Below are 22,114 nucleotides of genomic sequence, written 5' to 3'. Positions count from 1 at the left end.
ACTGTGGTAATAATTATGAACAGGTAGCCTGGGGTCAGCTTCTGTTGACATTTAGTAATCCTTTCCCCTTTTCTCAGTTCTCATAACAAAAAAGTGGTGTGCACTTAGAGACTTAATTTGCCTACAACTCTTTCCATTAAATGTCTGGAAAGGAGAAGTAAAAGTTAATATGTGTGAGAGGAACCAGTGTGAACTATGTGTTTTTTTTTTTTCCCCTAACTAAAATTCATAACCTAAGATGTTGAGGTACCTTTTGGAAAATATTTTTATTTTTATTTGTGTGTATATGATATTTAAAATTCAAGTGCAAATAATTATGTATAATTATCTTTAGGCCTTGCTTGAGAGGACTGGTTATACCCTGGATGTAACCACAGGACAGAGGAAATATGGTGGTCCTCCACCAGACAGTGTGTACTCTGGCGTACAACCTGGAATCGGAACAGAAGTAAGTGTTTTTCAGCTTTTTGCTGAAATCTTTCCGGTTTGTAAATAATTTTATCTGTTGTATGATGGGGCGAAAATAACTTGATTTTTTTTTTTTTCGAAGAGTGGCTATTTTTTTGGATATCCATCTGTATTTTGCTGCCATCATAAGTAGGGATAATCATGTGACTGGTAGATACCCAAACACTTTGTAAAGGAATGTAGAGTTCTTGGAACTGTTTGCTAAAACTGTGCAACCAACAGCACACCATTTTAGGTCCTTGGGGTGAGGTTATTAAGGAGAAACAACTGTTTCATTCTGTTTTTGTTTTTGTTTTATGTGAGTAATTTTGAATGGTACTTGTCCTCCCTCCTTAACCCTCTTGTCAGTCACATAGAATATACTCAGTGTTTACAGAGAGATTTACTGAAGGGAGTGGGTTGCACAAGGGAAGGATGTAGAATCAGATAAAAGGTTGAGCACGTTGGTCTGTACTTGAACAAAGAAGGAATCCCTCCTCCATCTGTGCCTTCTTGAAGGTCTCTTCATATGCCTTTATGCTATCCTATTCTAATCCTTTAAATGGAGAAAACTGTGTGCCAAAAGGTAAGCCCTGTTACTGCATGGACTTTTTCTGATTTGGTGTCTCTACTGTCTATTTAGTGCCAACATAATGCCGGGAGTATAGTAGGCACACAGTATTTGACAAATAATTGGTTATGGGGTTTTTTCTTTGTATACTATAATTGTGACTTAAAATTTAAACTAGGTTAAATGATAATCTTATAGGATTTTCTTTAAAACAAAGTGATGGAGGTACTTCCTTAGGTGATGATGTCAGTTAAAATATTTAGGTGGTATTATTGTGTATCTCCTATTTTATTAGAATTCTAAGAAATCTTAAAACTTTACTCAGATGTTAGCAATGATACCCTTCTAAAAGCTGAAACTTAACTCTTCAGGTAGCCAAAAGCAAAGATTATTATTTCTAGTTTGTGAATAGATAAATGTAGACATCACCATTTAACATAACCTTTTACATCTATATCAGAGCTAATTCTAATTGTGTTCTTTGTAAGTAGAATGTTCTCTGTATGTAAATGTTTACAGTTGTTGGTCTTTGTTCCCTGAACTTCTTTTATACATTATTACAGTTACTATTCTGTTTCTTAATATTTAATGTTATTAAAAGGGCACTAAGCATTTTTATTTCTTATGATACCTGGATCAACTACATATGTTGGTTTTCAGTCTCAAAAAACTGCTGTGAATTACTTAATGCTATATAATTATTGATAGAGCTGGGATTGGGACTAAGCCATCTACGTTCCTTACAGGAGCAAGTGTCAATGAAACTTAATATACAAGTGAATAATATTTTTAGCCTTTCACTCACTTTTGTCCTCTCATTAATCCTCCTCCACCATCCTTTATCTTTAAAGTTCTACTTATGTTGTGAACCCTTTCAAAACTACATTTATATTTTATTTTTAAACAGTATGGAAATATAGTTCAGCTTTCTTACAGGGACTCCTACACCATATGTATTTCTTTCTGATAGTTTTAAATTTTGTTCTTGGCATCAGGATTTTTTTTCCCCTTACCTTAAGCCCTCATATAAAATGAATAAAAATGGAATTGCTGCTTTGCCTTTTTCATGTTCTTGAGGCAGCTTGAAACACCTTCAAGAGGGGAATACATTTTGAAAAAGTTATCTGTGGTATGCCATTCAGCATGTGATATCCTTATCAATTATTGTTAAATTTTCTTAGTCTTGTTTCTTTGACTAATTATAAAATCCTTAGGAGTACAGATTGTTTGTATCATGTGGTTTTGTTCTTCACAATGCCCAATTTAGCCTGGTGTAAAATTAGTTCATTGTATCTATTTCATAATTATAGAAATAAATTTTTTTTATTAGATTGGTTTCATTAATGACCTCTCTAATGGAGACTTGTTTAATCTTTGCTTTATGTAGATAAGGAAGGAGTTTGCTAGTACTTTAAGATTTCACTGGAAGTATTTGAACAATTTAATAAACTTTTGAGTATACAATTAGAAACAAATAGTATGCTAATTGTAAAATATGTACTCATTCTCTTATATTGCACTCCCTCTTTAGCAGAAAGATGCATTTTTCTATATGTTAGCTATCATTACGTACAGCAGACATGGTTGTAGCAAAAATCCCTTTATGAGATCACCAGCCTAAGCCACTCTGTCAAGCGGTTTGTTACAACAAAATTGCAGTGTAAAATTTTGAATTTCTCCCTTAAGTTTAGATTTTATGAGGTTTGGCCTATACTTGTTGAAAATTAAAGTTTTGAAAATTAGGAGGCTTTTAATATTGGGTTGATGATAGGTTTAATAAATAATTTTTCTTTTTTTATTTTTTAAAATAAGTTATTTATTTATTTATTGGCTGCGTTGGATCTTCGTTGCAGTGCACGGGCTTCTCACTGTGGTGACTTCTCTTGTTGCAGAGCACGGGCTCTAGGCGCACGTGAGCTTTAGTAGTTGTGGCACGTGGGCTCAGTAGTTATGGCTCATGGGCTCTAAAGCACAGGCTCAGTAATTGTGGCACACGGGCTTAGTTGCTCCACAGCATATGGAATTTTCCCAGATCAGGGATCAAACCTGTGTCCCCTGCATTGACAGGCAGACTGTTAACCACTGCGCCACCAGGGAAGTCCAAATAATTGGTTTCAGTTGGTGTCATTTTTGATGCTCTAAGATTTGGGGTTTTGTTCTTTTATGGTTCATTATAATCACTAAAAATTATTAGCTCTTGATTGGGGAAGTTGAAATTAGGGTCAGCATCTGAGACTGACAACATTAAAATGAAGTTATGAGAAGAGTAGGAGGTTTTATCTTTAGGTAAAATCTACTATAAATTAACCCTATAAGTAGTACTCATTAACAGACATTGTTGCTAAGCATTGACCTTGAGATGAGAAATACACAAGAATGATAAGTATCAATTTTGAAATACATTTTTGTGTGTGTGCCTTGGCTACAGACCTAGTCTGGATATAGTATCTTTCTTTTTCCTTTTTTTTTTTTTTTTTTTTTTTTTGTATTTTTGGTTTATAGTATCTTTGTATCCTTTTTTTTTTCCTTTTTCTTCCAGTTTTATTAAGAAATACTTGACATACAGCACTATATACGTTTAAGGTGTACAGCATAGTGGCTTGGCTTACGTACATTATGAAATGATGACCACATTAAGTTTAGTGGGCATCCATCATCTCATGAAATTAAAGAAATAGAAAAAAAAATGATTTTTCCTTGTGATGAGAACTCTTAGGATTTACTCTCTTAGCAACTTTCTTATATAACATGCAGCAGTATTAATTATATTATGTTGTACATTACATCCCTAGTACTTATGACTGGAAGTTTGTACCTTTTGACTACCTTCATCTAGTTAGTTCCCTCTTTTCCCAACCCTGCCTCTGGTAACCACAAATTAATCTCTTTCTGTGAGTTTGTTTTTGAAGCACAATTGACCTTCAACACTATGTTAGTTCCAGATGCACAACAAAGTGATTGGATATTTCTATAGTTTCAAAATGATCACCATGGTAAGTCTAGTTACCAGGTGTCACAGTGCCGCCTTTATTCTTCATCTGGTATTGTAAAACTGTTTTAATTTGTTCCCATTGACATAAATGTAGTCTCTATGGAGAGCATGTCTATATCATAAATTCTTGTTTAAAGAGCATAGCAGTGATGTTCTGTGGAGGAATTCAAAGGAAATGGTAGATTGGGATCTGTTTGGTGTATTAGCTAATTGAAGTGTTAAAGGAACCAGTGTATTTAACAGACCTATAAGTATATGACTTTGTAGCATGTGACTTGAATTACGTATGAAGAAAAGCTGCTGTGTTTGCAAAATAGCAAATAGGAGCTGGGTAATGGAACAACCCTAGCAGATAATCAAAAGACACTGTTGAGCTGCCTGGTTACTTCTGTTGATTCCTTCCGGAGTCTCAGAGGGCTTCCTCTATTACTGTTGAAGTGAATATATAATAGACAGCCAAAACTTCGACTAAGCCTTAATGCCTAGTGAGTGAAGGAAGAACTGTCTAGGGTATTCACTAGATGCTGTTGGTTTTGGAGGGGGAGGATTAACCTGCATGTGATTGAGGGCTTACTCTGAACAGCCCATATGGAGCCAGAATGGCTCAGGGACCAGCAAGTTAATAAAAGGAAAACATTTATGTTACATTTTAGTTAATTAAAAATTGAGCTTAAAAAACTTTAAAAGGAGTAATCTTAATTAGTTTTTGAATACTATTTATTTCCAGTCTTTTTAAGTTCTTTTAATGTCCTAAGTTAAACTGATCTTGAAATGAGATCATCTCCTGTTTCTCAAACAAATTAGTATTTTTGGTCTGCTTCTTCATGGACCCGTGATTATAATATTGGGCACTTTGTTGACTGTAGGTTTCTTGATGCTTCTTTTATTTATTTATTTTTATTTTTTGTTTTGTTTTGGCCACATCACGGGGCATGTGGGATCTTAGTTCCCCGACCAGGGATGGAACCTGTATGTCCTGCAGTGAAAGCATGGAGTCCTAACCACTGGACCCCCAGGGCAGTCCCTATTTCTTTTAAAATAGAACAGTATTCTTATGGAAAAGCTGTAAGTTGGATTTCTAACATTCAAATGATAATTTAGAGTACGAGGAGCTTTCTGTTATGAATACTTTTGGTAAGGTAATCAGTCATTAAATTGATTTTCCTGAAAATACAGATTTTTTTCATTTTAGGTATGCTTAATGAAGCAAACCTGAATTGTTCTAAAAATATAGACACATATTATGAAAGTAGTATAATAATCTGACACTTAGCTTCCTCACTTAGCTGTGTTCAACTGTATTTTCATAGTGCCACTGCATGTGCTTTCTTTGCTTTTGCATGTATTTGTAGTGAGTAGGGAGAAAATATAGATAGCAAATGATGTAATTATGAAGCACCACTCACTGCATTATGTTAATAGAAACAATATAAAGCAGAATTTACTTCCCAGAACAGTTTTAAAATATTCAAATACAAATATTCTCAAATATAAAAATATTCTAACCAGGCTAGGCCTAGGTGTGGCCAGGGAGCCTAGCCACACCAAAATATACATTTCACAATTAATATCAATTACTCTTGTGTATTTTTTGTCTCAGGATACCTTTTATCAGTAGCTTTTTCTTTTTTTAAAGTGCTGTTCCCTGTTAATGAATGCTGATTTATAGAGTTGATAATAATGTGATAGGGTGCTATAGCTGAAGCTAGTGAGAAGTGGTCAGATTCTGGTAATTTGAAAGCCTATCTAACAGGATTTATTGATGAGTTGGATATGGAGATATGAGAGAAAGGAGCCGAAGACGACTTTAAAACTTATGACCTGAGCAGCTGGAAGGATGGAGTTGCCATTTGTTGAAATGAGGAAGGCTATAGAGAAGAGCAGATTAGCAGGATTGAAAGATAGTTGAGTTCTTTACCTGTTAGAGTTGGATGTCTCTTAGGCATCCAAATGGAGCTGTTGAGTGAGCAGTTGCTTACATGAGCCTGGAGTTTATAAAAGAGGTCTGTCTGGAGGTAATAAATGTGGGAGGCATAGGCATCTAGATGGTATTTATTATGTATGTATGTATGTATTTCTGTGTTGGGTCTTAGTTGTGGCATGTGGGCTTCTTTCTAGCTGTGCTGCATGGGCTCCCACAGTGCATGGGCTCTGTAGTTGTGATGCGCAGGCTCAGTTGTCCCTCAGCATGTGGAATCCTAGCTCCCCAACCAGGGGTTGAACCCGTATCTCCTGCATTGGAAGGCAGATGCTTAACCACTGGACCACCAAGGAAGTCCCTAGATGGTATTTTAAAACCATGAGGTTGGGTGTGGTCACCAAGAAAGTGTGTGTAGCTAGAGAAAAGGTGTAAGATCTGATTCCTGCAGCCCTTCACCATTTAGAGTTTGGGGAGACAAGGAGGAACTAGCAAAGGGGACTGAGAAGAAAGAGCCAGTGAGGTAAGAAAAACCAGGAGTGTTGTGTCCCAGAAGTCAAGAGAAGAAAGTTTTCACAGAAGGATGGATGGTCAGTTATATCAAACTTCCCAAGTAAAATGAGGATTGAGAATTGACATTTGATTGTGACAGCGTGGATGTCATTAATGACTTTGATTGGAATGATGGTAAAAGCCAGATTTGGAAAAGATTCAAGAGACTGAGGAGATGAGGAATTTGAGGCAGCAAGTATATGTAGCTCTTTTGAGCAATTTTGCCACGAAAGGTAGCAAAGAAGTGGGACAATAGCTAGAAGGTGTTATAGTCAAGATATATTTTAATTTTAAGGGAAAAGTTATAACATACTATGTGCTGATGGGAATGATCCATGTATAAAGGGGAAATTGATGATAAGTTGTTGCCAGACCAAGTGTCCTTGAGTAGGAAAGAAAGGATGGGATCTTGTGCATAAGTTACAGAGGAATGTAGAAAAATACATGGCACTTGAGTCCATGTCTTGTGAAAGGTCTAGACAAGTTCTCTGAATAGGAAGGGAACCAGTTATCTGTATAAGGTAGCATTCTGCATTGGAGTGACTTCAAGCTGACATTTAAAAAATAAATTGGATATGGATGGGAATGGGGGAATTAAAAGTATCTGAGGTTTTTGTTTAGAAGAGTATTGTTTCTTTCCGTCATCTTGGGGTGGGTGGGGGAGCAGAAATTATGTTCTCCCAAGATAAATATGGGAAAAATCAGAGGAGCTGATTGACAGTGGTGGGTTTTAGTCATTTTGATTTTGGGGTACAGGAAACGTTTATTACAAATATATTATACCTTTATTGTAAAATATTTAGAAAATATAATAAGGAAAATAAGAGTAGTTTTTTTCATGCATTGATGATAACTTTTAATATTCTGATACATACTTCTTATCTATATATACATTTATACTCAAAAAACAAAAATTGGCATTGGTAAACTTGATGATTTGAGGTAAAATCAGGACTACCAAGAGGAAATGTTTACTAGGTAGTTGATTACATAGAATTAAGTCTTGGGCTATATGGGATGTACTGGGAGATGACTGTAGAGTTGTCGGCTTTGGGAATGGATATGATCCTTGCAAGTGAAAAAAATACAATGAATTGTGGGAAATAGGGCCATAACTTTGGGAAACATGCAGATTATTCTTGGATAGAAGAATCACCATGGAAAGGGTAGAGGAGTAGTTAAAGATAAGAAGACAAGGTTAGTGGAGGATTCTGAAAGCTTAAGGGAAGAGGATTTTCAGAAGGTAGCATCATCAGTGTTAATGCTTGTTGAGAAGGCAAGGATGATGAGACTGAGGAAAGAAAGACTTTTGAATTTGGTCCTTAGAAGTCCATTAGTGACATTTGGGCATTCAGTTTAGTGATAGAAGAAGAAGCCAATTTTTAGAGAGTTAAAGAGAGCGTAGACACAAGGGCTTTTCAGAGTGAGCTTTCATTAGAAAGGTGGTTCTGTAGGGATGTCACTCAGATGATGCTTGATGTCTTATTTATACTTCTCTTAGCTACATAGTACTAAGCATGCAGTAGATGTGTTGAATAACTGCACGAGTGAAATGAACCAGATACGGGCCATGAGTTCAAAGCTTTTAAAAGTGAAAGGAAAGATATAGGGCCAAGAAGGGTTTTTTGTTTGTATTTTGTTTTGTTATGGAAGATTTGGCATGTTTGAAGATGGAGGAACAAGTGGGAAGGAAAGAACGTACTGAGCAAAATAGGACAGTTGAAGAGATAAAGATTTGTAATTATTTCCAGAAGAAGGTAGTGAGGAGAAATGGGTTTATTTATTAGAGTTAAGGAGCTAACCTTTTTCGGGAAAGGAGGTAAATTTCTGAGATATAAAGGGAAGGAAGTGAAAACGAATCTTGAGAAAAGTTTTTTTTTTTTTTTTTTGTCACTTAGTAATTTATCTTGGAGATAAACTCATTTTAGTACATGTAGAGCTGCTTTTCCTTTTTTTTTTTTTTTTTTTTTTGAGGTTTATTTATTTACTTATTTAGTTGGCTGCTTTGGGTCTTCATTGCTGCCCGTGGGCTTTCTCTAGTTGCGGTGAGCAGGGGCTGCTCTTCATTGCAGTGCATGGACTTCTTTCTCATTGTGGTGGCTTCTCTTGTTGTGGAGCATGGGCTCTAGGCGCGTGGGCTTCAGTAGTTGAAGCACGTGGGCTCAATAGCTGTGGCGCGCAGGCTCTAGAGCGCAGGCTCAGTAGTTGTGGCACACGGGCTTAGTTGCTCCACGGCATGTGAGATCTTCCCGGCCCAGGGATCGAACCTGTGTCCCCTGCATTGGCAGGCGGATTCTTAACCACTGTGCCACCAGGGAAGTCCTTGAGAGAGGTTTTTAAGGCTGAGAGGAAAGAATGTTAGGAAACCAATGACTTTATAGGCAGTCTCCTTAGAATGAGATTTAGTGAATGAGGATTGGAGACTTTAAGGAGGTAGAAAAATTAGGATAGTTGTTGTATGAGAATCATGCTAGAGATTTAGAACACCTCAAGTTTTACCAGATAGCAGTGAAGGTGAATCTGATTATTTTGAAAGGGATTGTCTTAAGATAGCACAACTCTTGTAGAGCTTAACACCAGAAACGTAATCTCCAGTAATAATTTTGGCATCTTTTGGATTGCTGTTACTACTTCATTAATCAGGTCATTTTTCAGAATATGAAATGTTGATGTAGATGAGTTTCACTAGGAAATTCATCTCATGCAAACACTGATTTACTCATTAAGACTTTGTGTGTGAATTGCAAATGTTTTAACATAAAAGATTATTTTCAATGTTGCTGACATGGTGGAAATTTGAAGAAAATTGTAGTCTGATATTAAATACAGAGGTTTCTGATTGTCTAATTCTAATTTATCATTCTTGTATATCATAACCTAATCCTACTTACTATGTAATATTAACTAGCACACAAAATCTTCAAATGTTGAATAATTTTTTTCATACTTAAAGTGTAATATTCTGATAGAGAAAGGGATAGGGTGAAGCACTGGAGTTTTGGGGTTTGTTTGTTTGCTTGTTTGTTGTTTTTGTTAAAGCTGCGTAGCATGTGGAATCTTAGTTCCCTGCCCAGGGATTGGACCCAAGCCCCTTGCATTAGAAGGGCAGAGTCTTAACCACTGCACTGCCAGGGGAAGTCCCAGCACTGGAGTTTTAAGTAGTAAAGAATTTAGAGTTGAGGAGTAAATATGAGAAAGACCTCATCAATCTTTTGTTCAATTATTGTTTTATAAAGAGGTGGACATACTTCCATGAAGATTTATACATGCCTTTTATTGTTTTTTGTGAGAAAAAGGCAAATTATAAAAATTCAAAATTGAGTTGTTACTACAAATTTTGCACTTTTATTAATCATTTTCCATTTTTCAATATAGAATGTTGTTCTGTGTTGATGTCCTGATAGTCATTATAATAAAAAATAGGGTTACCTTTGCAAGATTCATATTGTCCCCATTTTTCCTTAACCATCTTTGTGTCCCCATCCCCTAAAAAAAGCTAGGCTTTGTGGCTCTAAAATCAAATGCTTACATTGGGATTCTAACACAGAGGTTTTATTTCAGGTCTTTGTAGGTAAAATACCAAGAGATTTATATGAGGATGAGTTGGTGCCCCTTTTTGAAAAGGCTGGTCCCATTTGGGATCTACGTCTTATGATGGATCCACTGTCTGGACAGAACAGAGGGTATGCATTTATCACCTTCTGTGGAAAGGAAGCTGCACAAGAAGCTGTTAAACTGGTATGTGATAAGCAAATGCCTGCTGTCTAGCAAGTCATTATTTGAGAGAAATACCTCAATGAAAAATGTTTGCAGTTAACATTGTTTCACTTTCTTTCGTTTTTGCTTTGAAAGTTTTTATATTGACTTGAGTTGGTATGTGACCGTTGGCTATTTTTTCTGATTATAAAAGTAAAAAAGAAATGAAAATACCCAAGAAATAAGGTGTTAGAGAAAGTCTCCCATATATCTAAGAAGTTACTTATTAGCGTGATTAGTATCTAAAGTTTCATTTGAATATTTGGCTTCTGCAGTTCTCTCTTTTGATCTTAGACAAAAATGTCAGTTCTTGCTGTGAAACTTTAGGGTAGGATTCTTAAAGTGTGATGACATCTGGGATGGGTTCTGGGGTACATAACTGGGTGACAGTGACTTTTAGGACACAATTCAGGAAATGGTTGTGAATCTCATTTGTATTTGTCATAGCTTAATCATACAGTTTATTTCCTAAGTATATTCTTGTTCTTTTTGTTTCCAACCCTCCAGTTCTCTCTGTCTTTAATCTTTCTCTTTTTCTACTATTTTATAACCAGTTGTCTAGTAATTTTCCTTTCCATAGGGCCCTTTACCCTTTGTACTTACTTCAGATCAGTAATAGTAGTATTAACAATTATGCAAATTAAGTATATCTTCACTCCTTCTGTATTAGGATACAACTATCTCAGTAACTCAGAATAGCATTATCATTGTTTCTTGGCACACTCTTTTGCCAGACAGCTAAAGGCCTCATTTAGTCTAGTTCTAGTTCTAGTTCTTCTAGAATGGTAACCTCTTTCACTGAGACTTTTGGTTTTATTAGTTCTCTCAAAATTAGTTCTACTTCTAGCTTGACCCAGATTTTAGTTTTTATTACGGACTTTTCCTTCCAGTTTGTTCATTTAGTACTAAGAAGTTTTCAAAGCTTTATTTCCTTGTTCCTGACAACATATGGGTGATTCTTTTTTAATTACATATCTTTTAGTAAACTAATAGGTAAGTAATGTTAAGCCGTAAAAAGCTAAAGTTTATCAAAGAAACCATCACCATAGCCATTTAAATAAAGCATTTTTTAATTTCTATCATTTCATATAATTTTGAAAGTATTGTGTTTGACATGTAGTTTAAAATGTTGGAATTCTCTGTTTTATGTAAAATGTGAAATTCTAAATTTCTTTGCACTGATTAAGCATAGATGTTATTCTTTATATATTGTTGTTTTGTGTGTGGCTTATCCATATCTAATTTCATCTCCAAAGGCCCTGAATGATCAGTCTCAGGTATTTTTTCTGAAATTCTCTTGGAAAAAATCTTCAGATAGATAATATTGAAATATGAAATCAGATCTTTTTAAAGATAAAGTAAATAGCAGTGAAGGTTAAAACTAAAATGAGAGGCTGTAACAAGTTTAAAAATACACATTTTATGTTATGGCAAGCATGAGGGAACTAGATGAGTTCACGAGGTAGGGCCTGTTTGACCTTAAATTGTTCAATTTTTTAGATTGAGATCAGTTGTTCTGAGTTTGGGGTGGTTGTGGGGTGTCTGGTTCTTTTCTTCCTTTCAGTGTGACAGCTATGAAATTCGCCCTGGTAAACACCTTGGAGTGTGCATTTCTGTGGCAAACAACAGGCTTTTTGTTGGATCAATTCCGAAGAATAAGACTAAAGAAAACATTCTGGAAGAATTCAGTAAAGTCACAGGTAAAACAAAAATGTATTTAGAAATTAGTTTTGGGAATTATTTATAAGTGCAAAAAGGGAGGTATATCTTAATGTAAGAATTCATGTGTGTCTTAATTGCCTCCTTTCGTTTTAGTGGTCTGGACTAAGCAACTTCCCTCGTAGCCTCAGTTTCTTGGAATGTCCTCTTCACTTCTTTGCCTTAATTGAACCATAGCTTTTGGCACAGTCTTTGCCCTGTAACCCTTGACATTCGGTGTGCTTTAGGGCCAAGGGTAGGAGAGTTCTTATCCTCCTCCTTCCTCTTACCTTGTCTAGATCAGACTTTTCCAAATTTCCAATTCTAAATCCATGAAATTGATTGAAAACGTTTTATACCACAGATCTATATACATTTATATATAACAAAATTTAACAAAATTATATTTTCGCTTATTGCATATGATTTAGTCTGATATTTCCTATTCCATTTCATTTTTTAGATGCTAATGGAGATCCACTAATGCTAGTTGCATTTAAGAAAACACTTTTAAACCATTACTTCTCCATCCATATAAAAACCACTATTTCTTTACATTTTTGTCATCCACACATGCTATAGATAAACATTCCTTTCACCTTCCTTCAAGCTGTGACCTCTTGCTCTTCTGTTTTCAGTCTTGCATTAATTGAAGATTGCTTCTGGCTCACAGTCTTTCTCTTCTGCCCTAAATTGACTTATTGTTAGTACTTTTAACATCTATGTGGAGGAACCATCCAATTACTGTAACCTTCTAGTTTTGTGATCGCCTCATCTCTAGTCCTTTACTTCAGCTCTCCCACATCCAAATCACATTCTGGATCTTGCTGCTAGAAATAAAATCAAAGCACTCTTAAGGATATGGATTGTATTTAAAAGTAGGGACCACCCAGAAAGAACATATATGGAAAAATGATGATACAGGACTAAGACCAGAGATACAGCAATTTTAAGCAGTTACTTTTATTCTTGGTAAAGTAGTAACTTTTAAAAAGTTAGGTTCAAGGATGATTTTTGGTCATGATTAGTTGTTGAGTGTTCTTTTGGATTTATATTATAATTTGGTTTTTAAGTTCCTTGGTAGTATTTTCATAAATTTTAAGGTCATGTTATATCAAACACTCTAAAACTTTGTAGAATGTTGTATGTCACAATACAGTAGTTGGACTTGTTGTTTATGGCTTTTCTTCAGGATCCCTAAAACTAAAAGGGGACATAAAATACTGTCCCTAGCTCCGTATCTAATAATGCTGATTTAATTGTCTACTAGGTAATTAGCAAATCATTTTGAGGCTTCTTCAGTTATTTTTTGCTCTTCGGCAAGTGGATTTAGGTCTGCCTAATCGCTAAATGTGTGGTGGATGCTTTTGGCTTATATATCTGGCTGTTGGTTTAACAGAGGGTTTGGTGGACGTTATTCTCTATCATCAACCCGATGACAAAAAGAAGAATCGGGGGTTCTGCTTCCTTGAGTATGAGGATCACAAGTCAGCAGCACAAGCCAGACGCCGGCTGATGAGTGGAAAAGTAAAAGTATGGGGAAATGTAGTTACAGTTGAATGGGCTGACCCTGTGGAAGAACCAGATCCAGAAGTCATGGCTAAGGTAAATGCAATTGCTTGGATTGGGGGTGCAGTTACCATTTAAATTTTGTACTCAGAATAATGCTTGAATATCTCAGGAAATATAAATTATAGCTTTTGATCTTAACTATTTAGGCAAGGACCTGCTTTAACACCAAATTTAACAGCCTGTCTTGGTATCTAGGAATTTCCATTAACCATTCCTTTATCTGCAGATTAAATGTGTAAAAGGAACTAAAATGAAATCCCTTCAATTAAGTGTTTCTGTTCATACTGAGAGTTTGTTTAGGGCTAGGCACTATGAGAGATACAAAGGTAAAAATGTTAAGAAAGGAAAAAAGACAAGGCCTTATTGAATAAAGAGAGAAGTAATGTTTTGGAGGTTATGAATTATAATCTTCATTGACCATACTGTGACTTTTATTACATGACCATGAATTATATTTTATTTAGATTTATAGTTGACTTTCCTTTTTCTTTTTTTAAAGCTTTTCTTTTTTAATGATCAAGCTCCCTAAGAGTATTGTCTCCATGAAGACAGGCAAAGGTTATCGTGTTTTCTGTTATACAGCAGTAGCAAAATATGCATGACAAGTCCTGTAGCAGGCCCTCACTTTCCTCCTAAATCCTGTACTTACATGGCAAGGATCTTTGCCTGGTAAAAGATGATTCCAAGAGTCCTGGTTCTTTCTTAGGCTTTCCTCTGGGAGACTCCTGGGGTTGAAGGGACACATCTGAGTTGCATCTCTGCTGCTTTTAGTGAGTTTTTGAGAGTATTTTGGTGTATGTCTGTTTCCTTCTTGGAGGCAGCAACTCTATGGATGGTGATAAATGAGTGGTTGGATTATTCTGGACTGAAAAATCTTTTCCTCAAGCTTTTTATTCCAGTTTCTGAGGAGACAGTCTTCACTCTTGATTAGTTTGGAGGAGAGCCCTGGTTTATACTAGCACGATAAAAGTTTTTGTAGGCAAAAACATTTTTGCATTAAGCAAAGAAGATTCATTGAGAATGAACTGGAGAGACTCAGATGTGTTGCTGTCTTTTTCTCATATTCTTTGAGTAGTTAGGTGTCAAGGAAAGAGATTGGGAATCTAAAGAGCCCTGTGTTTTTGTTTTTTGCTAGTTTAATTCCACTTGTTTCTTCTCCTAATACAATTGTGACTTTGAGCAAACTTATTGAATTTAGGTGTTATCTATTTTATTGGAGTTGGATAAATCTCTTTACAAGATCTTTTTACAACTTTCAGTCTACCTTGTAGAAACTGACTGTAGCTTGTATTGCATTTCCTATAAAAACATTTAAAAAATAGCATTATGGATTGAGAAGGGGAATAACATCCCCAGAATATCTTAAGTATAGCTAGTAATTTGCTTATCGACCACTTTTCACATACCTCTGGTAACCTTTCAGATTGAAATTCATTGTAAATCTTTTTATAAGGTTAGAAAAACCTCAAGATTTTATGCTAGTAACTATTCTTCCTGGATCAAAAACAAGTTTCAGAATGAAAAGGAGGCCTCTGTGAACAATACTGATTTAAATAAACTTGATTGAATAATACTCTTTTATTGTTTTCTGTCAGTGGTGGGAAGGGGGGAATGTACCCAATAGAGTAAAAGCTGGTGCTTCACTCTCTCAGTGTTAGCATTCATTGAAGATTTTTTGCCAAGTTGGGTCATTTTTATAATCGACCAGAACCAAAGAGCCTAAATGTATCTTTCTTTTTCTTTTTTTTTTTTAATTTTTATTTTTATATTGGATTATAGTTCATTTACAATGTTGTGTTTCAGGTGTACATAAATTTATCTTTCTTAAAGGGACCTTTTTCCTACTGAATGTTTTAAACACAATTTCAACTATAGTAATTTTTATATAGGATTCTTTGGATTCATCTCAGAAAAGAATAAAAGATCCATGTTGAGTTAAAAAAAAAGTAAATAAACCAATGGAGGCCTGTCTAATGTAGAATTAGATTTCAATGTGACAACATTGAGAAAAATACAGGGTGTGATGATAGAGGTGGAAAACTTTCCCCTTGAATTAATATCTTCTCCCCAAATCCTTTTTGCTCAGATAGCCCTTCATCTGGCACAACAATTTGTGTTAATTTTTTTGTTTGAATATTTCCTTAGCTCTCTAATCAGAATTATACATGGAAAAGTATAGACAAAGAAGTTCCTCTTCCACCTCTAGCCCCATCTACCATATCCTCTCTGTCCCTTGTAGACATCCAGTGTTAGTGGTCTTTGGCTCATCCTTTAGTGCTTCCTTGAACAAATACGGACAAATATAAGTATATATTCTTTCCTTCACGGCTTCTTCCACAGGTGGTCACTGGTGGCTGTGTTGATGGTCGCTGTTTGCTTTATCCATCATCATATCTCATCTCATATTTCAGCTCTAAGGAAATATACCATTATTTTATGTACCACTAGGAAATTATAAACTGCTGCTAATTAAACTATGACAAGTGCTTGTCTGTCACATTGACTGTAAATTGGATCCCTATTTTGGAGTTACAAAAATGGGGGGAAAAGTCTTAGCAATAGTGTATCCTCACATTTTTTTCAAAGCAGCTCTTAGAGCTCTTCTTAATTTTTTGTGACTACATAATTTTCCATTCTGTAGATGTACCCTAGTATATTCAACCAGCTGGACCTTGGGTGTTCCTAATCTTTTGTTATTATAATACTCTTATGAGGAAGCTTATATCATTTCAGTTAATACAAGTGCAGATATGTCTGTAGGGTAGAGTCTTGAGGATAGAATTGTGTGCCAAAAGGTAAATGCATCTGCAGTTATGAAGGCGTTGAGCATATTCTCTGTGGGAGACGTGCTTGTTCTCTGCTCCCCACCAGCAGGGTGAGTAGGCTGGTGGTCTTCATCCTTGTCAAAAGAGGATGGGATCAAACTTCTGGGTTTTGCTAAATTTCATGACAAATGGTACCTCAAAGCTGTTATGATTTGCTTCTCTTTACTAGGCATGCATGAGTTTATGGTTTTCTATACATTTAAGGACTATTTGTGTTTCTTTGTGTGAACCATGCGTTCATGAATTTTGCCTATCTTTCCATTCATTTTGGTTTTTTGTTGCTCTTTTTCTTGTTTTCTGGAGCTCTGATATGAAAGAGAGATTAACTCTGTGATATAAGTTGTTTTTTGACGTTTTTTATGGTATTTTCTACTGTGTAGAAGTCATTTCTTTTTAGTAGTTGAGTTTTTCAGTCCTTCGTAGTTTATAGATTTTAAGTCACAAAGCCTTTTCCAGTGCAGTGTTATATAAAGGAACTGCTCTTATTTTCTTCTGATACCTTCAACATCTCCCCCTGCCCCCTTTAAATTTTTTATCTATTTGGACTTTATCCCAGTATATAGTGTGAAGTATAGACCCAGTTTTCATCTTTATTCAGATTAACACTACACTGATGAAATGATTTAAGCATTGAATTGATAGAGTTTGTTATATCTAGTAGGGCTAGTCTCTAAATTTTGTTCTTTTTTTTCTGGCTGTTCTTGCTTATTTTTTCATATGAACTTTAGAATCAGCTCATCCAGTTCTGGGGTAGGGGAGCAAAAACCTGTTGTTTTAGGGGGGACTTAGGGACCATATTAAATTTGTAAATTAACTTAGTAATAAATATATTTTGGTTCCTTGAAGGACTTGTTCACAGTATTAGATACTTTAATGATATGGCAGGAGAAGGAACTGATAATTTATATAAATTGGTAATTAATAGAACCATTTTTTTGGTAGTTTTCATACTTTCTATCACAACACTTTTTTTAATTGAAATATAGTTGATTTACAGTGTTGTGCCAATCACTGCTGTACAGCAGAGTGACTCAGTTATACACATATAAACATTCTTCTTTTATATATTCTTTTCTATTATGGTTTATCACAGGATATTGAATATAGTTTCCTGTGCTATACAGTAGGACCTTGTTGTTTATTCATTCTAAATGTAGTAGTTGGCATCTACCAACCCCAAACTCTCAGGCCATCCACCCCCCCGCCCGCTCTTGGCAACCACAAGTCTGTTCTCTTCATCTGTATCATAATACTTTTAACACTTAATGTTTTAGAGAAGAAAAGCCTCTGCAATGAAGATAGGAAGAAATACTTAAATACAGAACTTCAGCTAAAATTAAGTAGCCAATGCCAATTTTGTATATTTGTTATATTAGGTGAAAGTTTTATTTGTGAGAAACTTGGCTACTACGGTGACAGAAGAAATATTGGAAAAGTCTTTTTCTGAATTTGGAAAACTTGAAAGAGTGAAGAAGTTGAAAGATTATGCATTTGTTCATTTTGAAGACAGAGGAGCAGCTGTTAAGGTAGAAAATTTGAAATTTTGTTTTTTGATATTTGAATTATGTTGAAACTTGCTAAACACATAAAGTGACTTTAAAAATAAATAAAATTGGTTTTCAGCTTTTACCGAACTCTGAAACTTTCTTTTACTAATCTCTGTGAAGTGGTAGTAGTATAACAGGTAAGACTCCATATTTCAGAGGCTGATTATTACTAATTGGGTTCATGATCTCAGGCAAATTATTTTTAATATCTGTAATATTTTTGTAAGCCTATGGTTTGATAGCATGATACTTTGAAAATGTTACAGGGAATAGTAATTAGCTGTTGTAAATACTAAAATGGTAATGAGTGTATTGTAACCATTTTGTTTACCTTGATTTGTGGACCTGTGAATGGAACTGAGCAGTGTACATGGCTTCATATCTAGTACAATATATTTAATTCAGTAGCTATGTTCTGAGGGAATGGTTAGTTCTTCATAGTTTTGCCTTTTTTAGTTTTTTTTTTTTAATTTTATTTTTTTAAATACATGTTACATTTTATTTTATTTTTAAAATGTATTTCTTTTTTGGCTGCATCAGGTCTTAGTTGCAGTGTGTGGCCTTCTCTCCAGTTGGGGTCCAGGCTCAGTAGTTGCAGTGCGTGGACTCTGTAGTTTGCAGCATGCAGACTCTCTAGTTGAGGCACTTGGGCTCAGTAGTTGCGGCATGCGGGGTTAGTTGCCCTACCAGGAATCAAACCTGCGTCCCCTGCATTGGAAGGCAGATTCTTAACACTGGACCACCAGGGAAGTCCCTCTTTAGTCATTTTAGAATCCTCATAGTTATTGACTATGTTTTGCCAGTTTCAGTAGTAGTTAGAAATATTTCTTGCATGTAATAGTTAATGTATTCATTGATGATAGTATTGAAAAGTGTGAAAAAAGTATTTTCATATGGTGTCTAGAACATATAACCCAAATATTCTGCTGCTTTCTGTTGATAATGGGTCAACACCATCTTTGATGGGTGAAATTTCCAGTTTCTTCTTCCTCTTGTTCCTCTCTCCTTTCTGGGGGAAGGTGGGGGAGGGGTGGAGGGGAGGAGTGATAAGACAAAAGACAAGACAAAAGAAAAACTTTTTTATGTAATTGGGCAGATAGATCCGAAATCCTTGGTGACTCAGGCCTGGTTCTTTTTCTACGTGTTCTGTCAGTAAAGTGGTACCACCTCTAATTTGAGCAGTTTTTGTTTCCTGCCCAGGGTACGTCTTTAAAATGTGCCTTATAGAATCTTTGACTAGTTAGAATTTATTGGTTTGCTTTTAGATGGAAGCTAATAAGTGAGACAATAATTCTTATAAAATTCACAGCTTTAATACAGAATTTAATGTTTGGATTCTGAATTGCCAGTGGTATGAAGGACAGGTAACTAATAAATTTATACCTTCTAAATATTTCTTTTGATTCAGTTGGTATTAAATAGCTGGTTGTTCATAATTGAAAATAATTTTCAAGGGTGGTTTGCCAAAGAAGTCTCTGAAATTGTAAGATTTCTAGCTCAGTAACTGGAAATCAGAGGGTGGCCAGAGAGAGTAGACAGATGCTGCATTGTTTTGTTTATAGCAGGAAGCTTTTATAGACTCATTTAGTTGCTTTAGTTGAAGCAGCCAAAAGCTAAGGTGGTAAAGGGGAAAAAACTAGTTAGAGGAAGATACTGATTTAATATTTGTCTAGATACTTATAAATCACTAAATGTTCTTTATGGATAGAGCATTTTATTATGTATATCCAGAGAGGAAAGGGTTGTACAGGGAAGTAGAAAAGCTGTGGTGAGGAGGTGATACTTTGTTACTGAGTTACCTGAAACTTGAAGTATGGCAAAGACTATTAGGTGGAATGGAATAAATAAAAAACTAGAGCTTAGAATACTTTTGATTGCTGCTTCCCAGGTAAGTACTTGAGTCTTCATTAGTTCAGGTCTTAGCTGGGCTCTGTGCTTTTAACTGTTCAGGCAAAGTACGTTCCAGGTTAAGCATTTGGGGGAAACTCAGTATCTTTCTGAGTCAGTATCTTGTTGAATTTCACCGATAACCCCATTTATGTTTCAAATCCTTAAAATTTTTATGGAAGAACAGTTTAAGACCTACATGGTGAATGCCACGTGTTGTTTAAAAATTTGAATCCCGAAAAGTTCGTTAATACTGGAACTTTTTCCAGATGTGAATTTGCTGCTTTGATTTGGCTAAGCTTGGAAGAGTTAGTTATTTGGAATTAAGGAGCAGCAACAGGCAGTTCTATGGCAATCTTTTATCTTTTTTAAATATAATAGTAGGACATCAGTTTTGTTCTTAATATAATTTAGACATAAGAAAGTAAAATTGAGGGGAACAAGTACTTTCTTTGTATATTTTTATAACTTGGTGGATATATTCATCTTGCAAATTAAAATAGTTGTGAAGTAAATTGTTTAACCAAGTGTATTAAGTGGCACAGATATGTTTAAAATACTGTTATTTGTAAAATAAATTTATTTCCTAATTTTGTTTAGGCCATGGATGAAATGAATGGCAAAGAAATAGAAGGGGAAGAAATTGAAATAGTCTTAGCCAAGCCACCAGACAAGAAAAGGAAAGAGCGCCAAGCTGCTAGACAGGCCTCCAGAAGCACTGCGTGAGTCTACGTTTTAGTAAATACATCTTTGAACAGAGAATAACTTGATAACAGAGATCAGGTAATTTAAAAAGTCAGGAAGAGTCTTGAAGCAAACTAATTTGCTTTTTCTTTTCTCCCTTCCCTCCATTGCTAGGTATGAAGATTATTACTATCACCCTCCTCCTCGCATGCCACCTCCAATTAGAGGTCGGGGTCGTGGTGGGGGGAGAGGTGGATATGGCTACCCTCCAGATTACTATGGCTATGAAGATTACTATGATGATTACTATGGCTATGATTATCACGACTATCGTGGAGGCTATGAAGATCCCTACTACGGCTATGATGATGGCTATGCAGTAAGAGGAAGAGGAGGAGGAAGGGGAGGGCGAGGTGCTCCACCACCACCAAGGGGGCGGGGAGCACCACCTCCAAGAGGTAGAGCTGGCTATTCACAGAGGGGGGCACCTTTGGGACCACCAAGAGGCTCTAGGGGTGGCAGAGGGGGTCCTGCACAACAGCAGAGAGGCCGTGGTTCCCGTGGATCTCGGGGCAACCGTGGGGGCAATGTAGGAGGCAAGAGAAAGGCAGATGGGTACAACCAACCTGATTCCAAGCGCCGACAGACCAACAACCAACAGAACTGGGGGTCCCAGCCCATCGCTCAACAGCCGCTTCAGCAAGGTGGTGACTATTCTGGTAACTATGGTTACAATAATGACAACCAGGAATTTTATCAGGATACTTATGGGCAACAGTGGAAATAGACAAGTGAGGGCTTGAAAATGATACTGACAAGATACGATTGGCTCTAGATCTACATCCTTCAAAAAAAATTGGCTTATCTGTTTCATCTTTAAGTGGCAATTTGCTGCCATTTGTATTGGGCTGAAGAAATCACTATTGTGTATATACTCAAGTCTTTTTATTTTTTCCTCTTTTCATAAATGCTCTTGGACATTATTGGGCTTGCAGAGTTCCCTTATTCTGGGAGTTACAATGCTTTTATCGTTTCAGGCTTCATTTTAGCTTCAAAACAAGCTGAGCACACTGTTAAATCATGATTTTGCAGAACCTTTGGTTTTGGACAGTTTCATTTTTTGGATTTGGGATAGATTACCTAGCAGTATGGAGTATGCTGTAAATAAAAATACAAGCTAGTGCTTTGTCTTAGTAGTTTTAAGAAATTAAAGCAAACAAATTTAAGTTTTCTTGTATTGAAAATAACCTATGATTGTATGTTTTGCATTCCTAGAAGTAGGTCAACTGTGTTTTTAAATTGTTATAACTTCACACCTTTTTGAAATCTGCCCTACAAAATTTGTTTGGCTTAAACGTCAAAGCCGTGACAATTTGTTCTTTGATGTGATTGTATTTCCAATTTCTTGTTCATGTAAGATTTCAATAAAACTCAAAAATCTATTCAAAACATTACCTATTTCAAATTCAATTGTGTCCTAAAACATTATTTTATTCGTAATCCTTGCAAGGAATATTGTTTTCAAACTATAACTGCCTATGTGAGTGATCAAATTCATGCAAAATTTCTTGTCTATTCCAATATGTATCGTGGATATCAGACTGAGGATTAGTCTAAATTCTAGTATTTATTCCAAATAGCACTTCATTGATTGATGTTCTCTCA

The 22,114-nt window shown here is 35.6% G+C and overlaps 1 protein-coding gene across 7 annotated transcripts in view; it reads left to right on the top strand.

Moving 5' to 3' along the window:
• Positions 1 to 21,903, top strand: part of HNRNPR (heterogeneous nuclear ribonucleoprotein R) — a 32,486-nt gene extending 10,583 nt beyond the window's left edge. For 5 of the 7 annotated variants that reach the window (XM_057699485.1, XM_057699495.1, XM_057699515.1 and 2 more), the window contains 7 exons: positions 335 to 448; positions 10,042 to 10,218; positions 11,801 to 11,938; positions 13,327 to 13,539; positions 17,708 to 17,857; positions 20,366 to 20,487; positions 20,624 to 21,903. In XM_057699485.1, coding sequence (XP_057555468.1) covers positions 335 to 448; positions 10,042 to 10,218; positions 11,801 to 11,938; positions 13,327 to 13,539; positions 17,708 to 17,857; positions 20,366 to 20,487; positions 20,624 to 21,236 — 1,527 coding nt within the window. In that variant the 3' untranslated portion in view covers positions 21,237 to 21,903. The remainder of the gene's footprint in view (positions 1 to 334; positions 449 to 10,041; positions 10,219 to 11,800; positions 11,939 to 13,326; positions 13,540 to 17,707; positions 17,858 to 20,365; positions 20,488 to 20,623) is intronic. The other 2 variants (XM_057699524.1, XM_057699539.1) reach the window with 1 other exon arrangement.
• Positions 21,904 to 22,114: the final 211 nt, after the last annotated feature.

This window comes from Hippopotamus amphibius, chromosome 1, assembly GCF_030028045.1.
Source record: "Hippopotamus amphibius kiboko isolate mHipAmp2 chromosome 1, mHipAmp2.hap2, whole genome shotgun sequence".
Lineage (NCBI taxonomy): Eukaryota > Metazoa > Chordata > Mammalia > Artiodactyla > Hippopotamidae > Hippopotamus > Hippopotamus amphibius.
The sequence above is the reverse complement of the archived record's forward strand: the minus strand, read 5'-3'. Positions and strand labels throughout refer to the sequence as shown.